The sequence below is a fragment of the Pristiophorus japonicus genome, unplaced genomic scaffold, assembly GCF_044704955.1.
Source record: "Pristiophorus japonicus isolate sPriJap1 unplaced genomic scaffold, sPriJap1.hap1 HAP1_SCAFFOLD_452, whole genome shotgun sequence".
NCBI lineage: Eukaryota > Metazoa > Chordata > Chondrichthyes > Pristiophoridae > Pristiophorus > Pristiophorus japonicus.
Window position 1 is genome coordinate 166359 of NW_027254355.1, and position 20854 is coordinate 187212.

A 20854-nucleotide genomic window follows, 5' to 3' on the forward strand; every position below is an offset into this window, starting at 1 on the left:
CACGCAGCAAGCCGCCTCCGACTGTGGGAGTGGGCGGGGTAAATGGCAGAAACAGGGTCGCGATTGGTGGGCGGCCTGTCAATCAGGTCAATCAGCCAATTGCAGGGGCGGACAACGCCTCCCTGAGCGCGCTGTGAGGCTGCACTGCGCATGTGCGGGATCCCCGCAGGCTGGCCTTTGGTGAAGGTAAACAAAATGGCTGAAAGTGAGCGGAGCTGAGCGGAACCGGGGGGGGGGCCGAGGGAGAGTGTCCCGGGGGGGAGGGAGAGTGTACCAGGCGGGTGGGGTGGGGAGGGGAGGAGGGCAAAAGAGACACGGGCGCACAGACTGACACAGGAGGCACACCCCCAGAATGACTGGGGAGGGAGGAGACAGACCGGGTGTGAGAGTGGTGGGGGTTCCTGGGAAAGCTGACGGACTCCTGTAATTGTCCCCCACTCCTCTCCCTCTCCCATCCCCTTTCCTCCCCCTCCCCTCGGCTTCTCGTCACCGGGGCCCAGTGAGATCAGACAGAGTGTAACCCGGGGGCCCAGTGAGATCAGACAGAGTGTAACCCGGGGACCCAGTGAGATCAGATAGTGTGTAACCCGGGGACCCAGTGAGATCAGACGGTGTTTAACCCGGGGGCCCAGTGAGATCAGACGGTGTTTAACCCGGGGGCCCAGTGAGATCAGACAGCGTGTAACCCGGGGGCCCAGTGAGATCAGACGGTGTTTAACCCGGGGGCCCAGTGAGATCAGACAGTGTGTAACCCGGGGGCCCAGTGAGATCAGACAGTGTGTAACCCGGGGGCCCAGTGAGATCAGACAGTGTGTAACCCGGGGGCCCAGTGAGATCAGACAGTGTGTAACCCGGGGGCCCAGTGAGATCAGACAGTGTGTAACCCGGGGGCCCAGTGAGATCAGACAGTGTGTAACCCGGGGGCCCAGTGAGATCAGACAGTGTGTAACCCGGGGGCCCAGTGAGATCAGACAGTGTGTAACCCGGGAGCCCAGTGAGATCAGACAGTGTGTAACCCGGGGGCCCAGTGAGATCAGACAGTGTGTAACCCGGGGGCCCAGTGAGATCAGACAGTGTGTAACCCGGGGAGAATTCTGGTGATTTTCTCTAAGTCCAGACGGGCGGGACAGAGATCTGAGGAAAAGGATAAAATCAAACAGAAATACTGGACATATACTTTTCTGAAACTTTGGAAAAACACTTTACATTACATTCCACTTCACAACATTAATCTTCTAATTTTATGCCCTGTGATAATTAGATCCCGGTGAATCACGGAGTGATTGAGAAAGTTCCACAGCTGGAAGGAAACAGGGATTGTGGACTGAGGAACAACAGCAGGTGAACCAGCACAGGATTGTGAGAGCACCAACCAGTGAGCCCCTTCCGATTGAAAGCGCTTCAATAGATCGACTGGGGAGAAAGGTAAGAGAAAGTGCCATTTACTCAGATACACACCGGTCCTGTAGACAGTACACACAGGTTACAAGGTAAGACAGGAAATGAGACCGGGGGAGACTAACCACCGAGTACAATTATCCAGCATGAGGCCGTGCAATGGGATGTGCAGTGAGATCAGTTTCTGTCTCTAAACACAGTCACAGTGAATCTTGTGTGTGTTTTAGAGTAAAGGGCTTTGATCTAAGAGGTGACTCCAGTTTGAGGCAGAGCCCAGCAGATGGACCGGTCTCTGTACATTAGGTGCGGCTGAACTCTCACCGACACCATCAGATCTCAATGTTCAAATATTTCCCATCTGGTGAGAAAGCCAATGGAAAGATTGAACCGGAAGCACATCGTCAATTCACTGATCACGGTGCACAGACCCATCTGAAAGACCAGCACGGCCTATCGCCCACAGAATCAATTATTCATTCATGAACATTTAGAATGATAAGAAAATATATTGATAATGACTTTATATTGATAATTACTAATATTGAAGCATTGATCACTGGAGATACATAGTATTCTAATATACTGAAACAAAGATATGGGGAGTTGCAATTTATTGATTGGCATCGTACTTGACCCCGAGATGAACTTCCGAACCCATATTCTCTCAATCACCAAGTCCGCTTACTTCCACCTCCATAACATCGCCGGTCTCTGCCCCTTCCTCAGTTCATCTGCTCAAACCCTCATCCATGCCTCTGATTGGCCTCATACCTCACACTCTCCGTAAACTTAAGCTTAAACTTTGGGGGCATAGTTTTAAGGTGGTTCTTGGAAGGCTTAGAGGGGATTTGAGTGGGGGTGGGCTTCTTTATGCAGAGGGTTTTGGGGATCTGGAACTCACTGCCTGGAAGAGTGGTGGATACAGAAACCCTCACCACTTTTAAGAGATGGTTGGATGGGCACTTAAAGTGCCGTAACCTGCAGGGTTACAGACCGAGAGCTGGTAATTGGGATTAGACTAGATCACTTCTTGTTGGCTGGCACAGATATAATGGTAAGTGCTGCAGGGAATCGAATATGGCCAGGGTGATCTGGACTAGTTTCGATCACCTGGATGGGTGGGAGAGAAATTTTCCCACATTTTCTTTCCCTAAATTGGCCTGGGTTTTTACCTGTTTTTTTGCCTCTCCCAGGACATCACATGGTTCTGGTTGGGGTGGAGTGTAGAATGTTTCGGTGCAAGGGGTGTCGCAGTTCTATGAGGCGGGCTGGTTGGGCTGGGTGCTATTTACCTTTCCACCATTGTTCATTCTTCATAGGTTTATCTGTAACCTTCAGGGCTGTTGACCGAGGGCCGTGCGGCTCTTTGTCGGCCGGCGCGGACACGATGGTCTGAAATGGCCTCCTTCTGTGCTGTAAATTTCTATGTTTCTTCAACACTTCTGCCCGTATCCTTACTCAAGAACACAAGAAGTAGCAGCAGGTGTTGGCCATACGGCCCCTCCCATCTACTCCGCCATTCAGTAAGATCTCTATTCGATAGAGAATTTTAAAGATTCACAACTCTGAGTGAAGAAATAGCTCCTCCACATAGTCTTAAATGACCGATCTCTTATCCTAATACATAGGAACCCTAACTCTAGACGATCAAGCCCTTGTCAATTCCTCTCAGAATTTTATATGTTTCAATGATATCACCTTCTGTTCTTCTGAACTCCAGAGAATATAGGCCTATTCTACTCAATCTGTCCTCAGCCCTCTCATCCCAACTTGTACCAATTTCCGTTCACCCATCACCCCTGTGCTCGCTGAACTACATTGGCTCCTGGTCCATCAGTGCCTCACTTTCAAAATTCTCATCCTTGTTTTGAAATCCGTCCAGGACCTTGCCCCTCCCTATTGCTGTGACCTCCTCCAGCGTGACAATCCTCAGATCTTTGCATTCCTCCAATTCTGGCCTCTTGAGCAGCCCCAATTTTCAGCAATATTGGTGGCCGTACCTTCAGCTGCTGAGGCCAAAAGCTCTGGAATTCCTCCCTAAACCTCTCCACCTTTAAAATGCTCCTTAATACCTAGCCTTTTGGACCAGCTTTCAGTCACCTGTGCTAATATTTCCTTACGTGACTGGGTGTCAAATTTTGTTTGCTAACAGTCCTGTGAAGTGCCTTGGAACATTTTACTGCATTTAAGGCACGATATAAATGCAATTTGTTGCTGATAACTGAAGATATTTCGAATTGTAATATAACGAAATTACATGCATGGGGAATTGCAATAGATTGATAACTGCAGAGGAAGAGGATTTTTATGTATTGCTAATAGCGTGCATTCTTTTAATGTGAGGTGGCCCTTGCATATTAGCTACCACACGGGCTTGGCAGAGCAAGGTCTTAGTCCAATGGCAAGGGATCGAAGATGACTGGAGACCAGGCTCTGCTGCATGTTTCCTCTGGCACTGACTCTCACTGGGATACAGTTTCCTCTGGCACTGACTCTTACTAGGATACAGTTTCCTCTGGCACAGTCTCTCACTGGGGTACAGTTTCCTCTGGCACTGACTCTCACTGGAGTACAATTTCCTGTGTCACCGATTCTCTCTGGAATACAGTTTCCTGTAGCACTGATTCTCACTGGAATACAGTTTCCTCTGGCACTGACTCTCACTGGGATACAGTTTCCTGTGTCACTGACTCTCACTGGGATACAGTTTCCTGTAGCACTGACTCTCACTGGGGTACAGTTTCCTCTGGCACTGACACTCACTGGGGTACAGTTTCCTCTGACACTGACTCTCACTGGGGTACAGTTTCCTCTGGCACTGACTCACTGGGGTACAGTTTCCTCTGGCACGAACTCTCACTGGGGTACAGTTTCCTCTGGCACGGCCTCTCACTGGGGTACAGTTTCCCCTGGAACGGACTCTCACTGGGGTGCAGTTTCCTCTGGCCCTGACTCTCACTGGGGTACAGTTTCCTCTGGCACTGACTCTCTCTGGGGTACAGTTTCCTCTGACACAGATTTACTGTGTACCTAATTTGTGCTGTCCCTTCCCTGAGAGTGCATGATGGGACAGTTTAGAGGGAGCTTTAACCTGAAACTGATCAGGAGCTGCGGGTGGAAAGTTTTCAGTGCAGTGGCAGATCGTACTGCTGCTGAATTTTAATTGATAAGCTGCCAGCAGTGCGGTCGGGACGGACACCGAAGTGTGCCCTGCGGCAGGGTAGGGGGAATTTTACTCTGTATCTAACCCATACGCCCCCTAGTCTGTGGGAATTTAGTGTGAATTTGAAAGCAACTGCTAGGGTAGATAGAGAGAAATTTATTCTGCTGCTTGGGGTGTCTAGGACGAGGGGACATAAACTTAAAATCCGAGCCAGGCCATTCAGGAGAGATGTTAGGATACACTTCTTCACTCAATGGATGGTTGAAGTGTGGAACTTCCCACAATAAGCAATCGATGCTCGCCCATTGAATAATTCTGGGCCGGTTGTGATGTCTGCCCAATGACCCGTTGCTTGTTCCCTTGGATTGGATCTTTATTTATTCCCTTTGGTTTGTTTTCAGCTTCACTGCTGGACCCACCACTCAAAGCACTTTGTCTGATCTGCCCCTGGGAATGAGCAGACTCCTCCCTCCTCTCCCACACTGCACCGTCTCTCCTCCACTTTCCCCCTTGGTTGTGTTCCACACTCTGGGCCTTGGGCCTTCCCCCGGGATTCTCAGTATGAACAGGGGGATGTGTGTTGAGACAGGCTGTCCCAGCTCTCCACCTTTGAAGGGACATGGAGAGGACCCACTGGGCTGAATGGCCCTGCTTTATGATAACACTGCAGTGCCTAGCAACCAACCTCTCTGAGCCCTGCTCATTATGGGCTAGCAGTTTCTGATGGGACAGTGAAGAGGGAGAAAGACTTGGATTTATTTGGCGCCTTTCACGACCAAAGGACCCCTCAAAGCACTTTACAGCCAATGAAGTACTTTTGGATTGTAGTCACTGTTGTAGTAAGGGAGAGTTACCCTGTATCTAACCCGTGCTGTACCTGCCCTGGGATTGTTTGCTGGGACAGTGTAGAGGGAGCTTTACTCTGTATCTAACCCATGTTGTACATGTCCCGGGACTGTTTGATGGGATAGTATAGAGAGAGTTTTACTCTGAATCAAACCCTGTGCTGTACCTGCCCTGGGAGTTTTTGACAGGATAATGTAAAGGGAGCTTTGCGCTGTATCTAACCCATGTTGTACCTGATCTGGCAGAGTTTGACGGGACAGTTTAGAGGAAGCTTTTCTCTCTATCTAACCCATACTGTAACTGCCTTGGGAGTATTTGATGGGACAGTGTGGTGGGAGCTTTTCTCTGAATCTAACCCATACTGTACCTGCCCTGGGAGTGTTTGATGGGACAGTGTAGATGGAGATTTACTGTGTGCCAAACCTGTGCTAACCTAGCAAGTTGTGAAGAGGACATAACCCTTATCCCCTTATTGTTTAAGAAACTGTCTATTTCTGTCTTAAATTTATTCAATGTCACAGCTTCTACAGCTTTCTGAGGCAGCGAATTCCATAGATTTCGAACCCTGTGAGAGAAGAAATTTCTCCTCATCTCTGTTTTAAATGGGCGGCCCCTTATTCTAAGATCATGCCCTCGAGTTCTAGTCTCCCCCATCAGTGGAAACATCCTCTCTGTATCCACCTTGTCGAGCCCCCTCATAAATTTAGATGTTTCGATAAGATCGCCTCTCATTCTTCTGAACTCCAGTGAGTAGAGGCCCAACCTACTCAACCTTTCCTCATAAGTCAACCCTCTCATCCCCAGAATCAACCGAGTGAACCTTCTCTGAACTGCCTCCAAAGCAACTATATCCTTTCGCAAATATGGAAACCAAAACTGCACGCAGTATTCCAGGTGTGGCCTCACCAACACTATGTATAGCTGCAGCAAGACTTCCCTGCTTTTATACTCCAACCCCTTTGCAATAAAGGCCAAGATACCATTAGCCTTCCTGATCACTTGCTGTATCTGTATACTATCCTTTTGTGTTTCATGCACAAGTACCCCCAGGTCCCGCTGTACTGTGGCGCTTTGCAATCTTTCTCCATTTAAATAATAACTTGCTCTTTGATTTTTTTTCTGCCAAAGTGCATGACCTCACACTTTCCAACATTATACTCCAACTGCCAAATTTTTGCCCACTCACTGAGCCTGTCTATGTCCTTCTGCAGATTTGTTGTGTCCTGCTCACACATTGCTTTTCCTCCCATCTTTGTATTGTCAGCAAACTTGGCTACGTTACATTCAGTCCCTTCTTCCAAGTCGTTAATATAGATTGTAAATAGTTGGGGACCCAACACTGATCTCTGCGGCACCCTACTAGTTACTGGTTGCCAACCAGAGAATGAACCATTTATCCCGACTCTCTGTTCTCTATTAGTTAGCCAATCCTCTATCCATGCTAAATATATTACCCCCAACTCTGTGAACTTTTATCTTGTGCAGCAACCTTTTATGTGGCACCTTGTCAAATGCATTCTGGAAGTCCAAATACACCATATCCACTGGTTCCACTTTATCCACCCTGTTCGTTACATCCTCAAAGAACTCCAGTAAGTTTGTCAAACATGACTTCCCCTTCATAAATCCATGCTGACTCTCCTGACCGAATTTTGCTTATCCAAATGTCCTGCTACTGCTTCTTTAATAATGGACTCTGGCAACATTTTCCCAACCACAGATGTTAGGCTAACTGGTCTGTAGTTTCCTGTTTTTTGTCTGCCTCCTTTTTTAAATAGGGACGTTACATTTGCAGTTTTCCAATCTGCTGGGACCTCTCCAGAATCCAGGGAATTTTGGTAAATTACAACCAATGCATATACAATCCCTGCCGCTACTTCTCTTAAGACCCTAGGATGCAAGCCATCAGGTTCAGGGGATATATCTGCCTTTAGTCCCATTATCTTACTGAGTACCACCTCCTTAGTGATTATGATTGTGTTAAGTTCCTCCCCCCCCCCCCCCCCCCCCCCATAGCCCCTTGTCTATCCACTGTTGGAATATTGTTAGTGTCCTCTAACGTAAAGACTGATACAAAATATTTGTTCAGAGTTTCTGCCATCTCCATGTTCCCCATTACTAATTCCCTGGTCTCGTTATCCAAGGGACCAACATTTTCTTTAGCCACTCTTTTCCTTTTTATATACCTATAGAAACTCTTGCTATCTGTTTTTATATTTTGTGCTAGTTTACTTTCATAGTCTATCTTCCCTTCATCATTTTTTTCAGTCATTCTTTGCTGACTTTTAAAAGCTTCCAAGTCTTCTGTCCTCCCACTAGTTTTGGTCACTTTGTATGCCCTTGTTTTTAGTTAGATACCGTCCTTTATTTCTTTAGTTAGCCATCGATGGCTATCTTTTCTCTTGCACCCTTTCCTCATCACTGGAATATATTTTTCTTGAGAGTTGTGAAATATCTCCTTCAATGTACACCACAGTTCATCAACCGTCTTACACTTTAATCTATTTTCCCAGTCCACTTTATCCAACTCTGCCCTCATACCTTCATAGTCTCCTTTATTTAAGCTTACTACGCTGGTTTGAGATCCAACTTGCTCACCCTCCATCTGAATTTGAAATTCAATCATGTTATGATCACTCATTCCGAGGTGATCCTTTACTAGGAGACTGTTTATTAATCCTGTCTCATTACACAGGATCAGATCTAAGATAGCCTGCCTCCTGGTTGGTTCTGTTACATACTGCTCGAGGAACCCGTCCCTTATGCACTCCATGAACAACTCCTCAAGGCTGCCCTGACCAATTTGATTTGTCCAATCAATATGGAAGTTAATATCACCTATGATTATTGCTGTTCTCTTTTTACAAGCCCCCACTATTTCCTGGTTTATACTCCGGCCAACAGAGCTTCTACTGTTCGGGGGCCTATAGACTATGCACACCAGTGACTTTTTCCCCTTATTATTCCTTATCTCCACCCAAACTGTCTCCACACCCTTATCATTTGAGCCAATATCATCTCTCACTTTTGCAGTGATTCCATTCTTTATCAATAGAGCTACCCCACCTCCTTTTCCTTTCTGTCTGTCCTTCCGGATTGTCAAGTACCCCTGAATATTTAATTCCCAGTCCTGGTCACCTTGCAACCACATCTCTCTAATGGCTGTCAGATCATATCCATTTGTCTCAATTTGTGCCGTCAACTTATCTATTTTGTTACAAATGCTACGTGCATTTAGACACAGTGCCTTTAAGTTTGTTTTTTTTTACCTTTTTTTCCTGCTTGTATCCTCTCTCCTTCAAATTCACTTTCTTTATTTTTGCTTTCTAATTCCAGCTTTACTCCTCTCCCTATTGAATCTTTTTCAGGTTCCCATCCCCCTGCCAAGCTAGTTTAAATCCTCCCCAACAGCACTAGCAAACCCACCCGCAAGGATATTGGTCCTTGCTATGTTGAGGTGCAACCCGTCCGGCTTGTACAGGTCCCGCCTCCCCCAGAAGCAGTCCCAATGCCTCAGGAAGCTAAAGCCCTCCCGCCTGCACCATCTCTCCAGCCATCTGTACTCACTAGCTCGTGGCACCGGGAGTAATCCAGAGATTACTACCTTTTGAGGTCCTGCTTTTTAATTTCTCTCCTCACTCCCTAAACTCTGCCTGCAGGACCTGATCCCTCTTCCTACCCATGGCATTGGTACCGATGTGAACCATAACCTCTGGCTGTTCAACTCTCCCCCCAGAGTGTAGAGAGAGCTTTACTCTCCACATAACCCGTGCTGTACCTGTCTTGTGAGTGATTGATGGGACACTTCAGAGGGAGCTTTGCTCTGTATCTAACCCATGCTCTACCTGCCCTGTGAGCTTTGATGGGTTGGTGTAGGGGAAGCTTTCCTCTATATCTAACCCATACTCTACCTGCCCTCGTTGTGTCTGATGGGACAGTGTAGAGGGAGGCTTACTCTGTATCTAATCCAAGCTGTACCTGTCCTGGGAGTGTTTGATGGGACAGTGTAGAGGGAGGTTTACTCTATCTAATCTATGCTGAAACTGCCCTGCAAGTGTTTGATGGGACAGTGTAGACGGAGCTTTATTCTGTTTCTGACCCGTGCTGTACCTGCTATAGCAGTGTTTGAGGGGACAGTTAGAGGGAGCTTTAATCGGTACCTAACCCATGCTGTACCTGCCCTGAGAGTATTTGATGGGACAATGTAGAGGGAGCTTTACTTTGTATCTAACCCGTGTTGTACCTGCTCTGCGAGTGTTTGATGGATAATGTAGATGGAGATTTACTCTGTATCTAACCTGTGCTAACTTAACAAGTTGTGAGGAGGACGCAAAGAATCTACAAAGGGATATAGAGAGGCTAAGTGAGTGGGCAAAATCTTGGTAGATGGAGTATAATGTGGGAAAATGTGTGGTTATCCACTTTGGTCGGAGAAATAAAACAGCAAATTATTATTTAAATGGGGCGAGATTACAAAATGCAATAGTACAGAGGGATCTGGGGGTGCTTGTACATTAAACACAAAAAGTTAGTGTGCAGTTACAGCAATTAATTAGGAACACAAATGGAATGTTGTCCTTTATTGCAAGGGGGATGGAGTATAAAAGTAAGAAAGTCCTTCTGCAACTGTACAGGGCATTGGTGAGACTACACCTGGAGTACTGCATACAGTTTGGTCTCCTTATTTAAGGAGGGGTATACTTGCACTGGAAGCAGTTCAGAGAAGGTTCCCGAGGTTGATGACTGAGATGAAGGAGTTGTCATAAGAAGAAAGGTAAAGCAGGTGGGGCCTGTACTCTTTGGAGTTTAGAAGACTTAGAGGTGATCTTATTGAAACATATAAGATTCTGAGGGGGCTTGACAGGGTTGATACAGAGAGGATGTTTCCCCTCGTGGAGGAATCTAGAACTAGGGAGCATAGTTTCAGAATAAGAGGTAGCTCATTTAAAACTGAAATGGAGGAATTTCTTATCTGAGGGACGTGAATCTTTGTAATTCTCTACCTCAGAGAGCTGTGGAGGCTGGGTCATTGAATGTATTTAAGGTGGAGATAGACAGATTTTTGAATGATAAGCGAGTCCAGGGTTATGGGAGCGGGTGGGGAAGTGGAGTTGAGGCCAGGATCAGATCAACCATGATCTTATTGAATGTCGGAGCAGGCTCGAGGGGCCAAATGGCCAACTCCTGCATCTATTTCTTATGTTCTATACCTACCCTTGGAGTGTTTGATGGGACAATGAAAAGGGAGCTTTCCTCTATATTTAATCCAGGCTGTACCTGTCCTGGGAGTGTTTGATGGAACAGTGTAGAAGGAGATTTACTCTGTATCTAACCAGTACTGTCCCTGTCCTGGGAGTGTCTGATGGGACAGTGTAGAGAGAGGTTTACGCTATCTAATCCGTGTTGTACCTGCCCTGGTGGGATAGTGTACACAGGGCTTTACTCTGTATCTGACCCATGCTGTACCTGCTCTGGGAGTGTTTGGGGTAGTGTAGAGGTAGGTTTACTCTGTATCTAACCTGTGCTGTACCTCCCCTGGGAGTGTTTGATGGGACAGTATAGAGGAAACTTTACTCTGTATCTAACCTGTACTGTACCTCCCCTGGGAGTGTTTGATGGGACAGTATAGAGGGAGCTTTACTTTGTATCTAACCCGTACTGTACCTCCCCTGGGAGTGTTTGATAGGACAGTATAGAGGGAGCTTTACTTTGTATCTAACCCGTGCTGTGTGGGCCCTTGGAGTATTTGATGGGACAGTGAAGTGGGGCCATTAAGACCCAAGGTTGCAAGCCATCACGTCCAGGGGACTTTTCCATCTTTCGTCCCATTATTTTACTGAGCCCTTTTTTTGTGATAGTGATTGCTTTAAGTTCCTCCCTCGCTATAGCCCCTTGATTATCTATTATTGGGATGTTTGTAGTATCTTCTACCGTGAAGCCTGACACAAATTATTTGTTCAAAGTCTCTGCCATTTCCCTGTTCTCCATTATTAATTCCCCAGTCTCATTCTCCAAGGGACCAACGTTTACTTTAGTTACCCTATCCTTTTTACATACCTGTAGAAGCTCATACGATCTTTTTTATATTGCTTGCAGGTTTACTCTCATAATCTATCTTCCCTCTCTATTATTTCTTTAGTCATCATTTGCTGTTTTTAAAATATTTGCCAATGCTCCGGCCTCCCACTGATCTTGGCCACTTTGTATGACATTGTTTTCAAATTGATACCATCCTTTACTTCCTTCGTTAGCCACGGGTGATTCTCCCTTCGCTTAAAGTCTTTCCTTCTCACTGAAATATATTTTTGTTGAGTTATGAAATATCTCCTTTATTGTCTGTCACTGCTTCTCAACTGTCTTACACTTTAATCTATTTTCCCAGTTGACTTAAGCCAACTTTTTTTTTTTAATACGTTCATGGGATGTGGGCGTCGCTGGCAAGGCCAGCATTTATTGCCCATCCCTAATTGCCCTTGAGAAGATGGTGGTAAGCCACCTTCATGAACTGCTGCAGTCCGTGTGGTGATGGTAGTGCCACAGTGCTGTTAGGGAGGGAGTTCCAGGAATTTGACCTCGCGACGATGAAGGAATGGCGATATGCTTTCAAGTCAGGATGGTGTATGACATGGTGGGGAATGTGCAGGTGGTGGTGTTCCCATGCGCTTGCTGCCCTTGTCCTTCTCGATGTTGGAGGTCGCGGGTTTGGGAGGTGATGCTGAAGAAGCCTTGGCGAGTTGCTGCAGTGCATCTTGTAGATGGTACACACTGCAGCCACGGTACGCCGGTGGTGGAGGGAGTGGATGTTTAAGGTGGTGGATGGGGTGCCAATCAAGCGGGCTGCTTTGTCCTGGATTGTGTCGAGCTTCTTGAGTGTTGTTGGAGCTGCACTCATCCAGGCAAGTGGAGAGTATCCCATCACACTCCTGGCTTGTGCCTTGTAGATGATGGAAAGGCTTTGGGGAGTCAGGAGATGACACACTCACCGCAGAATACCCAGCCTCTGACCTGCTCGTGTTGCCACAGTATTTATTTGGCAGGTCCAGTTAAGTTTCTGGTCAATGGTGACCCCAGGATGTTGATGGTAGGGGATTCGGCGATGGTAATGCCATTGAATGTTAAGGGGCGGTGGTTAGACTCTCACTTGTTGGATATAGTCATTGTCAGGCACTTGAGTGGCGCGAATGTCACTTGCCTAAGTCTGAATGTTGTCCAGGTCTTGCTGCAAGCGGGCATGGACTGCTCCATTATCTGAGGAGTTGCAAATGGAACTGAATACTGTGCAGTTATCAGCGAACATCCCCAGTTCTGCTTTCATACCTTATAGTCGCCTTTATTTAGAATCAGGTTTGAGGTCTGACTTTCTCACCCTCCAACTGAATTTGAAATTCAACCATGTTATGTTCACTTTTTCTGAGAGGATCTTTTACTATGAGATAATTTATTAATCTTGTCTCATTACACGGTACCAGATCTAAGATAGCCTGCTCCCTGATTGGTTTCTTCAACTTACTCTTCAAGGAAACCATCCCGGATACACTCTTATAAACTCTTCCTCAAGTCGACCTTGGCCAACTTGATTTGTCTAATCAACATGAAGATTAAAGTCACTCATGATTATTGCCGTACCTTTCTTACAAGTCTCCATTATTTCTTGATTTATACTCCGTCCAACAGTGTAGCTACTGTTAGGGGGCCTATGGACTACGCCCACCAGTGACTTCTTCCCCTTATTATTTCTTATCTCCACTCAAACTGATTCTACATCTTGATCTTCTGAGCCAATATCATTTCTCACTACTGCACTGATCTCATCCTTTATTGACAGAACTACCTCACCTTTTCCTTTCTGTCTATCCTTCTGAATTGTTAAATACCCCTGAATATTCAGTTCCCAGCCTTGGTCACCTTGCAACCACGTTTCTGTAATGGCTGTCAGATCATACCCACTTGTATCTATTTGTCTTGTCAACTCATCTATCTTGTTACAAATGTTTCGTGCATTCAGATAAAGAGCTTTTAATTTTGTCTTTTTACCATTTTCCCCTGCTTTGACCCTACTTTCTGTTACACTCTTATTTTATACATTCTGTCCCTTCCTGTCACAGTCTGGTTATCATTTCCCCCACTGCTACCCTGCTCTATTGCCTTCTCCTTGCTCTTTGACTTTTCAAATTTCTGCTAGCCTGAACCCTCTTTCCCCCCCACCCCCCCCAGTACTGGTGCCAGTGCCCCATGAACCGAAACCCATTTCTCCCACACCAGTCTTTGAGCCACGTGTCCATCTCTCTGATCTTATTTACCCTATGCAAATTTGCTTGTGGCACGGGTAGTAATCCAGAGATTATTGCCTTTGTGGTTCTGCTTTTTAATTTAGCCCCTAGCTGCTCAAAATCCCTCAGCAGAACCTCTTTCTTTGTTCTGTCTATGTCATTGGTCCCTACGTGGACCACGACAACTGGATCTCCCCCCTCCCACTCTCCAGCCCGGAGGAGATGTCCTTAACCTTGGCACCGGGCAGACAACACAACCTTCGGGACTCCCGCTCTCGGCTGCAGAGAACAGTATCTATCCCCCGAACTATACTCTTTCCTACCACTACAGCATTTATTTTTACTCCCCCCATTGAATGGCCTCCTGTACCACGGCGCTGTGGTCAGGTTTGCTCATCCTCCCTGCAGTCCCAGCCCTCGTCCAAACAGGGAACAAGAATCTCGTACCTGTTGGACAATTGCAAGGGCTGAGGCTCCTCCATCACTACCTCCTGGGTCCCCACAGCTGCCTCGCTCATAGTCACACCCTCCTGTCCCTGACCACGGACCAAATTTGAATGAATTAATCTAAGGGGTGTGACTGCCTCCTGGAACACAGGGTCCAGGTAAGTCTCCCCCTCCCTGATGTGTCGCAGTGTCTGCAACTCGGACTCCAGCTCATCAACGCGGAGCCGAAGTTCCTCGAGCAGCCAACACTTACTGCAGATGTGGTCGCCGTGGACCTCAATGGGGTCAACCAGCTCCCACATGTAGCAGCAGTAACACATCGCCTGCCCTGCCATCTGGAATGGATTTAATTAAGTTTTCACGTTTTGAAAGTTTAGATTTTTAATCCCAGCTCTTAATTTAAACCAATGGCCAAGAAAAGAGAGAAAAACTGACCAACCAATCACTTCCCTGCTTTCCTGTGACATCACACTTTGAATCTTTTTACTTCTTATCCTCCCAGGTCACTTGGTGCTGTTTCGGCTGTCTGCTCGGCTGACTCACGCCCTTTGTAGGCTTACCGCTGCTCCCACTCTGTGCCCTTTCCGAAGTCCCGCTGCTCGGCTGACTCACGCCCTTTGTAGGATTACCGCTGCTCCCACTCTGTGCCCTTTCCGAAGTCCCACTGCTCGGCTGACTCACGCCCTTTGTAGGCTTACTGCTGCTCCCACTCTCGGGCCCTTTCCGAAGTCCCACTGCTCGGCTGACTCACGCCCTTTGTAGGCTTACTGCTGCTCCCACTCTCGGGCCCTTTCCGAAGTCCCGCTGCTCGGCTGACTCACGCCCTTTGTAGGCTTACCGCTGCTCCCACTCTCGGGCCCTTTCCGAAGGGATGGACGCAAGTAGGTTTTCCTCCTCGTGTTGGTTCTCTCACCACCTGCTGCAGGCCCAGTCTGGCAGCTATGTCCTTCAGGACTCGGTCAGTAGTGGTGCTGCCGAGCCAGTCTTGATGGACATTGAAGTCCCCCACCCAGAGTACATTCTGTGCACCTTGCTACTCTCAGTGCTTCTTCCAAGTGGTGTTCAACATGGAGGAGCACTGATTCATCAGCTGAGGGAGGGCGGTGGGTGGTAATCAGCAGGAGGTTTCCTTGCCCATGCTTGACCTCGAGCCACGAGACTTCATGGGGTCCGGAGTCAATGTTGAGGACTCCCAGGGCCACACCCTCCCAACTGTATACTACTGTGCTGCCACCCCTGGTGGATCTGTCCTGACGGTGGGACAGGACATACCCAGGGATGGTGATGGAGGAGTCTGGGACATTGGCTGAAAGGTATGATTCTGTGAGTATGACGATGTCAGGCTGTTGCTTGACTAGTCTGGGACATCTCTCCCAATTTTGGCACAGGTCCCCAGATGTTGGTGGGAAAGACTGGGCTGGGTGCACCGTTGTTATGTCCGTAACCGGGGCGGAGGTTGATGCCGGGTGGTCCGTCCGATTTTATCCTTATTATTGATTTTCGTAGCGGTGGATCAATTGATGAATCAGTATGGTCTTGAATGGCAGAGCAGGGTCGAGGAGACAAATGGCCTACTCCTGCTTCTAATTTTTATGTGTTTATACCTTAGCCCAGATCATTTCTCTATATTAAGAGCAATGGTCCCAACACTGACCCTGGGGACACCACTGTTTACATCCCTCCAGTCTGAAGAACATCCATTAACCACTACTCTCTGTTTTCTGGCCTTTACCCAACTTCCTCTCCACACGGCCCCACTCCCTTTAATACCGTGAGCCTTAATTTGATCAATAAGCCTCCTGTCCGGCACCTTATCAAACACCTTTTGACAATCCATCTACACAACATCCCCTGCATTTCCTTTCTCACTGCACTGTGTTATTTCCTGCAATAATCTCTGCTGTCTGTCCTGAATCAACCCATTTCACTACCAAATGTTGCAACGTTTACTTCTGTAGCCAGAATCCCCCGCGCAGGGGTAAAGTGCTCTATCAATGACAACAGGAGCCCAGACGCGGGACCGGGCTGTGCTCTGAGCAGGTGCAGTGCCAGTGGTGGAGGTGGTCAGAGGCGGAAGAGACGTTCTGCGAGTCGGTAGGAGCTTGTGGGCTCAGCGGAGGAATTGGACCCCTGGGTGGGCTGGGCAGCTTCATAAATACCTGGTGTAGGCCTCAGGCCCCGAATACGAGCCCGCAGGCCCCATGTTTGACCCGCGGTGATAGACCCGACTGCTTGGGGTAACTAGCCAAATTCTTGGACAGGATCAGGGTGCCTGCGCGGCTATCTTGCTACAGGAGCAGAGGGTGGGCGGGGCTTTAGAGTCCCAGTGACCAGGAGAGAAAATCATTCCTCATTTATTCTCAGTCTGCACACTAGGAATGTAGAACTGAACTCAACCAGAGAAGAGGGAGTGAGAAAACAGCAGATGGAAGAAAGAAATGATGGAGATGGTGCGATGACTTTGGATTTCAGCAGCAGGAGGAAGGAGAGTGTGTGGGACGGGAATTTACAGCTTTGGGGGAACAAGAGAGGAAAGAATGTTCTGTAGAAACTAGGATTGTCTGTCCTCCATTTCTATCCTGCACTTCCAGTGCTGACTTTTGTAAACTCCTTTTACAGGATATTAGAAAAGGAGGATTTGCAGATGGGAAACTCCAACCAATCATATCGAGATCTGACAGAGTCACTCGATTCACCTGTATATCATCGGCCTTTGAATGTGGAAGGAGAAACATTTGTCTGTTCTGTCTGTGGGAAAAGATTTTCAACATTAGTGTGACTGGAAAAGCACCGAGACACACACACCCGAGTGAGAGTGTTCCAGTGCACTGACTGTGGAAAGAGCTTTAACCAGTTACACAGCCTGAAAAAACATCGCACTATTCACAGCGGGGAGAAACCGTACATGTATTGTGTGTGTGGACGAGGCTTCAACTGATCGTCCAACCTGGAGAGACACAAGGACACCTGCACCATGGAGAAACCGTGGAAATGTGGAGATTGTGGGAAGGGATTCAATTACCCATCTGAGCTGGAAACTCATCGACGCAGTCACACCGGAGAGAGGCCGTTCACCTGCCTCGTGTGTGGGAAGGGATTCACTCGGTCATCCGCTCTGTTGGTACACCAGCGAGTTCACACTGGGGAGAGGCCATTCATCTGTCCTGTGTGCGGGAAGGGATTCACTCGTTCATCCCACCTGCGAGCACACCAGCGAGTTCACACTGGGGAGAGGCCGTTCACCTGCTCGGTGTGTGAGATGAGATTCACTCGTTCATCCCACCTGCTAGCACACCAACGTATTCACACTGGGGAGAGGCCATTTACCTGTCCCATGTGTGGGAAGGGCTTCACTCAGTCATCCAGCCTACGGGCACACCTGTGCACTCACACTGGGGAGAGGCCATTCACCTGCTCCGAGTGTGGGAAGGGCTTTACTTGTTTATCCAACTTGCTGACACACCAACGCATTCACACTGGGGAGAGACCGTTCATCTGCTCTGAATGTGGAAAGGGTTTCGTTCGATCATCCCAGCTGCTGGCACACCAGCAAGTTCACACTGGGGAGAAGCCGTTCACCTGCTCCGAGTGTGGGAAGGGATTCACTGATTCATCCACCCTGCTGACACACCAACGCATTCACACTGGGGAGAGACCGTTCATCTGCTCTGAATGTGGGAAGGGATTCACTCGAACATGTGACCTGCTGACACACCAGCGAATTCACAGGGGACTGCAGGGGTTGGACTCTGCTGTTATTGTTGCCGTTAATCACATCCCGGACTGAACCATGTTCACTCGGACAGTTGGGGTTTGTTGCCGCTGGTGTAATTAATCCCTGCAACTGGGCTGGAGTTTAATTTTCTGGATATCATAGAATGGTTACAGCACAGAAGGAGGCCTTTCGGACCGTCGAGCCCGTACCGGCTCTCTGTAAGAGCACTTCAGCTAGTCCCACTCCCTGCCCTTTCCCCGTAGCCCTGCAAATGCTTTATTTCCGGTACTTATCCAATTCACTTTTTGAAAGCCAAGATTGAATCTGCCTCCACCAGCCTTTCAGGCCGTGCATTCCAGATCCTAACCACTCGCTGCGTAAAAAAAAGTTTTTTCTCGTGTTGCCTTTGGTTCTTTTGCCGATCACCTTGAATCTGTGTCCTCTGGTTCTCGACCCTTCCGCCAATGGGAATATTTTCTCTCTACTCTGTCCAGACCCCTCGTGATTTTATCAAATCTCCTCTCAACCTTCTCTGTTCTAAGACCACCCCCAGGTTTTCCAGTCTATCCATGTAACTGAAGTCCCTCATCCCGCAAATCTTGTTGTGCGAGGCCCCTTGGGAAAGAGTGACCATAATATGGTAGAATTCTTTATTAAGATGGAGAGTGACACAGTTAATTCATAGACTCGGATCCTGAACTTGGGGAAAGGCAACTTCGATGGTATGAGACGTGAATTGGCTAGAATAGACTGGTGAGTGATACTGAAAAGGTTGACGGTGGATAGGCAATGGCAAACATTTAAAGATCACGTGGATGAACTTCAACAATTGTACATCCCTGTCTGGAGTAAAAATAAAACGGGGAAGGTGGCTCAACCGTGGCTAACAAGGGAAATTAAGGATAGTGTTAAATCCAAGGAAGAGGCATATAAATTGGCCAGAAAAAGCAGCAAACCTGAGGAGTGGGAGAATTTTGCAATACAGCAGAGGAGGACAAAGGGTTTAGTTAGGAGGGGGAAAATAGAGTATGCGAGGAAGCTTGCTCGGAACATTAAAAACTGACTGCAAAAGCTTCTATAGATGTGTGAAGAGACAAAGATTAGTGAAAACAAACGTAAGTCCCTTGCAGTCAGATTCGGGTGAATTTATAATGTGGAACAAGAAATGGCAGACCAGTTAAACAAATACTTTGGTTCTGTTTTCACGAAGGAAGACACAAATAACCTTCCGGAAATACAAGGGGACCGAGGGTCTAGTAAGAAGGAGGAACTGAAGGATATCCTTATAAAGCGGGAAATTGTGTTCGGGAAATTGATGGGATTGAAGGCCGATAAATCCCCAGGGCCTGATAGTCTGCATCCCAGAGTACTTAAGGAAGTGGCCATAGAAATAGTGGATGCATTGGTGGTCATTTTCCAACAGTCTATCGACTCTGGATCGGTTCCTATGGACTTGAGGGTAGCTAATGTAACACCACTGTTTAAAAAAGGAGGGAGAAAGAAAACGGGTAATTATAGACCGGTTAGCCTGACATCAGTAGTGGGGAAAATGTTGGAATCAATTATTAAAGATGAAATAGCAGCGCATTTGGAAAACAGTGACAGGATCGTTCCAAGTCAGCATGGATTTATGAAATGGAAATCATGCTTGACAAATCTTCTGGAAGTTTTTGAGGATGTGGACAAAACTAGTGGAGTGGACAAGGAAGAACCAGTCGATGTGGTGTATTTGGACTTTCAAAAGGCTTTTGACAAGGTCCCACACAAGAGATTGGTGTGCAAAATTAAGGCACATGGTATTGGGGGTAATGTACTGACGTGGATAGAGAACTGGTTGGCAGACAGGAAGCAAAGAGTGGAAATAAATGTGTCCTTTTCAGAATGGTAGGCAGTGAATAGTGGGGTGCCGCAGGGTTCAGTGCTGGGACCCCAGCTATTTACAATATACATCAATGATTTGGATGAAGGAATTGAATGTACTATCTCCAAGTTTGCAGATGACACTAAACTGGGTGGCGGTGTGAGCTGTGAGGAGGATGCTAAGAGGCGGTAGGGTGACTTAGACAGGTTACGTGAGTGGGCAAATGCATGGCAGATGCAGTATAATGTGGATACATGTAAGTTTATCCACTTTGGGGGCAAAAACACAGAGGCAGAATATTATCTGAATGGCAGCAGATTAGGAAAGGGGGATGTACAACGAGACCTGGGTGTCATGGTTCATCAGTCATTGAAAGTTGGCATGCAAGTACAGCAGGCGGTGAAGGCAGCAAATGGTATGTTGGCCTTCATAGCTAGGGGATTTGAATATAGGAGCAGGGAGGTCTTACTGCAGTTGTACAGGGCCTTGGTGAGGCCTCACCTGGATTATTGTGTTCAATTTTGGTCTCCTAATCTGAGGAAGGACGTTCTTGCTATTGAGGGAGTGCAGCGAAGGTTCACCAGACAGGATGGTGGGACTGACATATGAGGAGAGACTGGATCAACTGGGCCTTTATACACTGAAGTTTAGAAGGATGAGAAGGAATCTCACAGAAACTTACAAGATTCTGACGGGACTGGACAGGTTGGATGCGGGAAGAATGTTCCCGATGATGGAAAAGTCCAGAACCAGGGAACACAGTCTTTGGATAAGGGGTAGGCCTTTTAGTACTGAGATGAGGAGAAACTTCTTCACTCAGAGAGTTGTTAACCTATGGAATTCCCTACCACAGAGAGTTGATGATGCCAGTTCATTGGATATATTCAAGAGGGAGTTAGATATGGCCCTTATGGCTAAAGGGATCAAGGGGTATGGAGAGAGCAGGAAAGAGGTACTGAGGGAATGATCAGCCATGATCTTATTGGATGGTGGTGCAGGCTCGAAGTGCGGAATGGCCTACTCCTACACTCATTTTCTATGTTTCTTAATCATTCTTGTAAATCTTTTCTGCTCCCTCTGTCAAACAACTGTCAAATAAATTAGCTTTGTTTCCTACATACAGTGAATCGATTCCTTGATTTCTCCATGGGGAG

At 47.4% G+C, this 20854-nt stretch overlaps 2 protein-coding genes across 2 annotated transcripts in view; both read left to right on the top strand.

Moving 5' to 3' along the window:
- Positions 1–20854, top strand: part of LOC139252298 (zinc finger protein 850-like) — an 80121-nt gene that overhangs the window by 46757 nt on the left and 12510 nt on the right. The window lies entirely within an intron of this gene.
- On the top strand, positions 1002–20818 carry LOC139252295 (zinc finger protein 239-like). The gene is made up of 2 exons (XM_070873328.1): positions 1002–1425; positions 16744–20818. Exon 2 carries the CDS (start codon positions 17099–17101, stop codon positions 17909–17911), a length of 813 nt encoding a protein of 270 aa, XP_070729429.1. The 5' UTR covers positions 1002–1425; positions 16744–17098; the 3' UTR covers positions 17912–20818.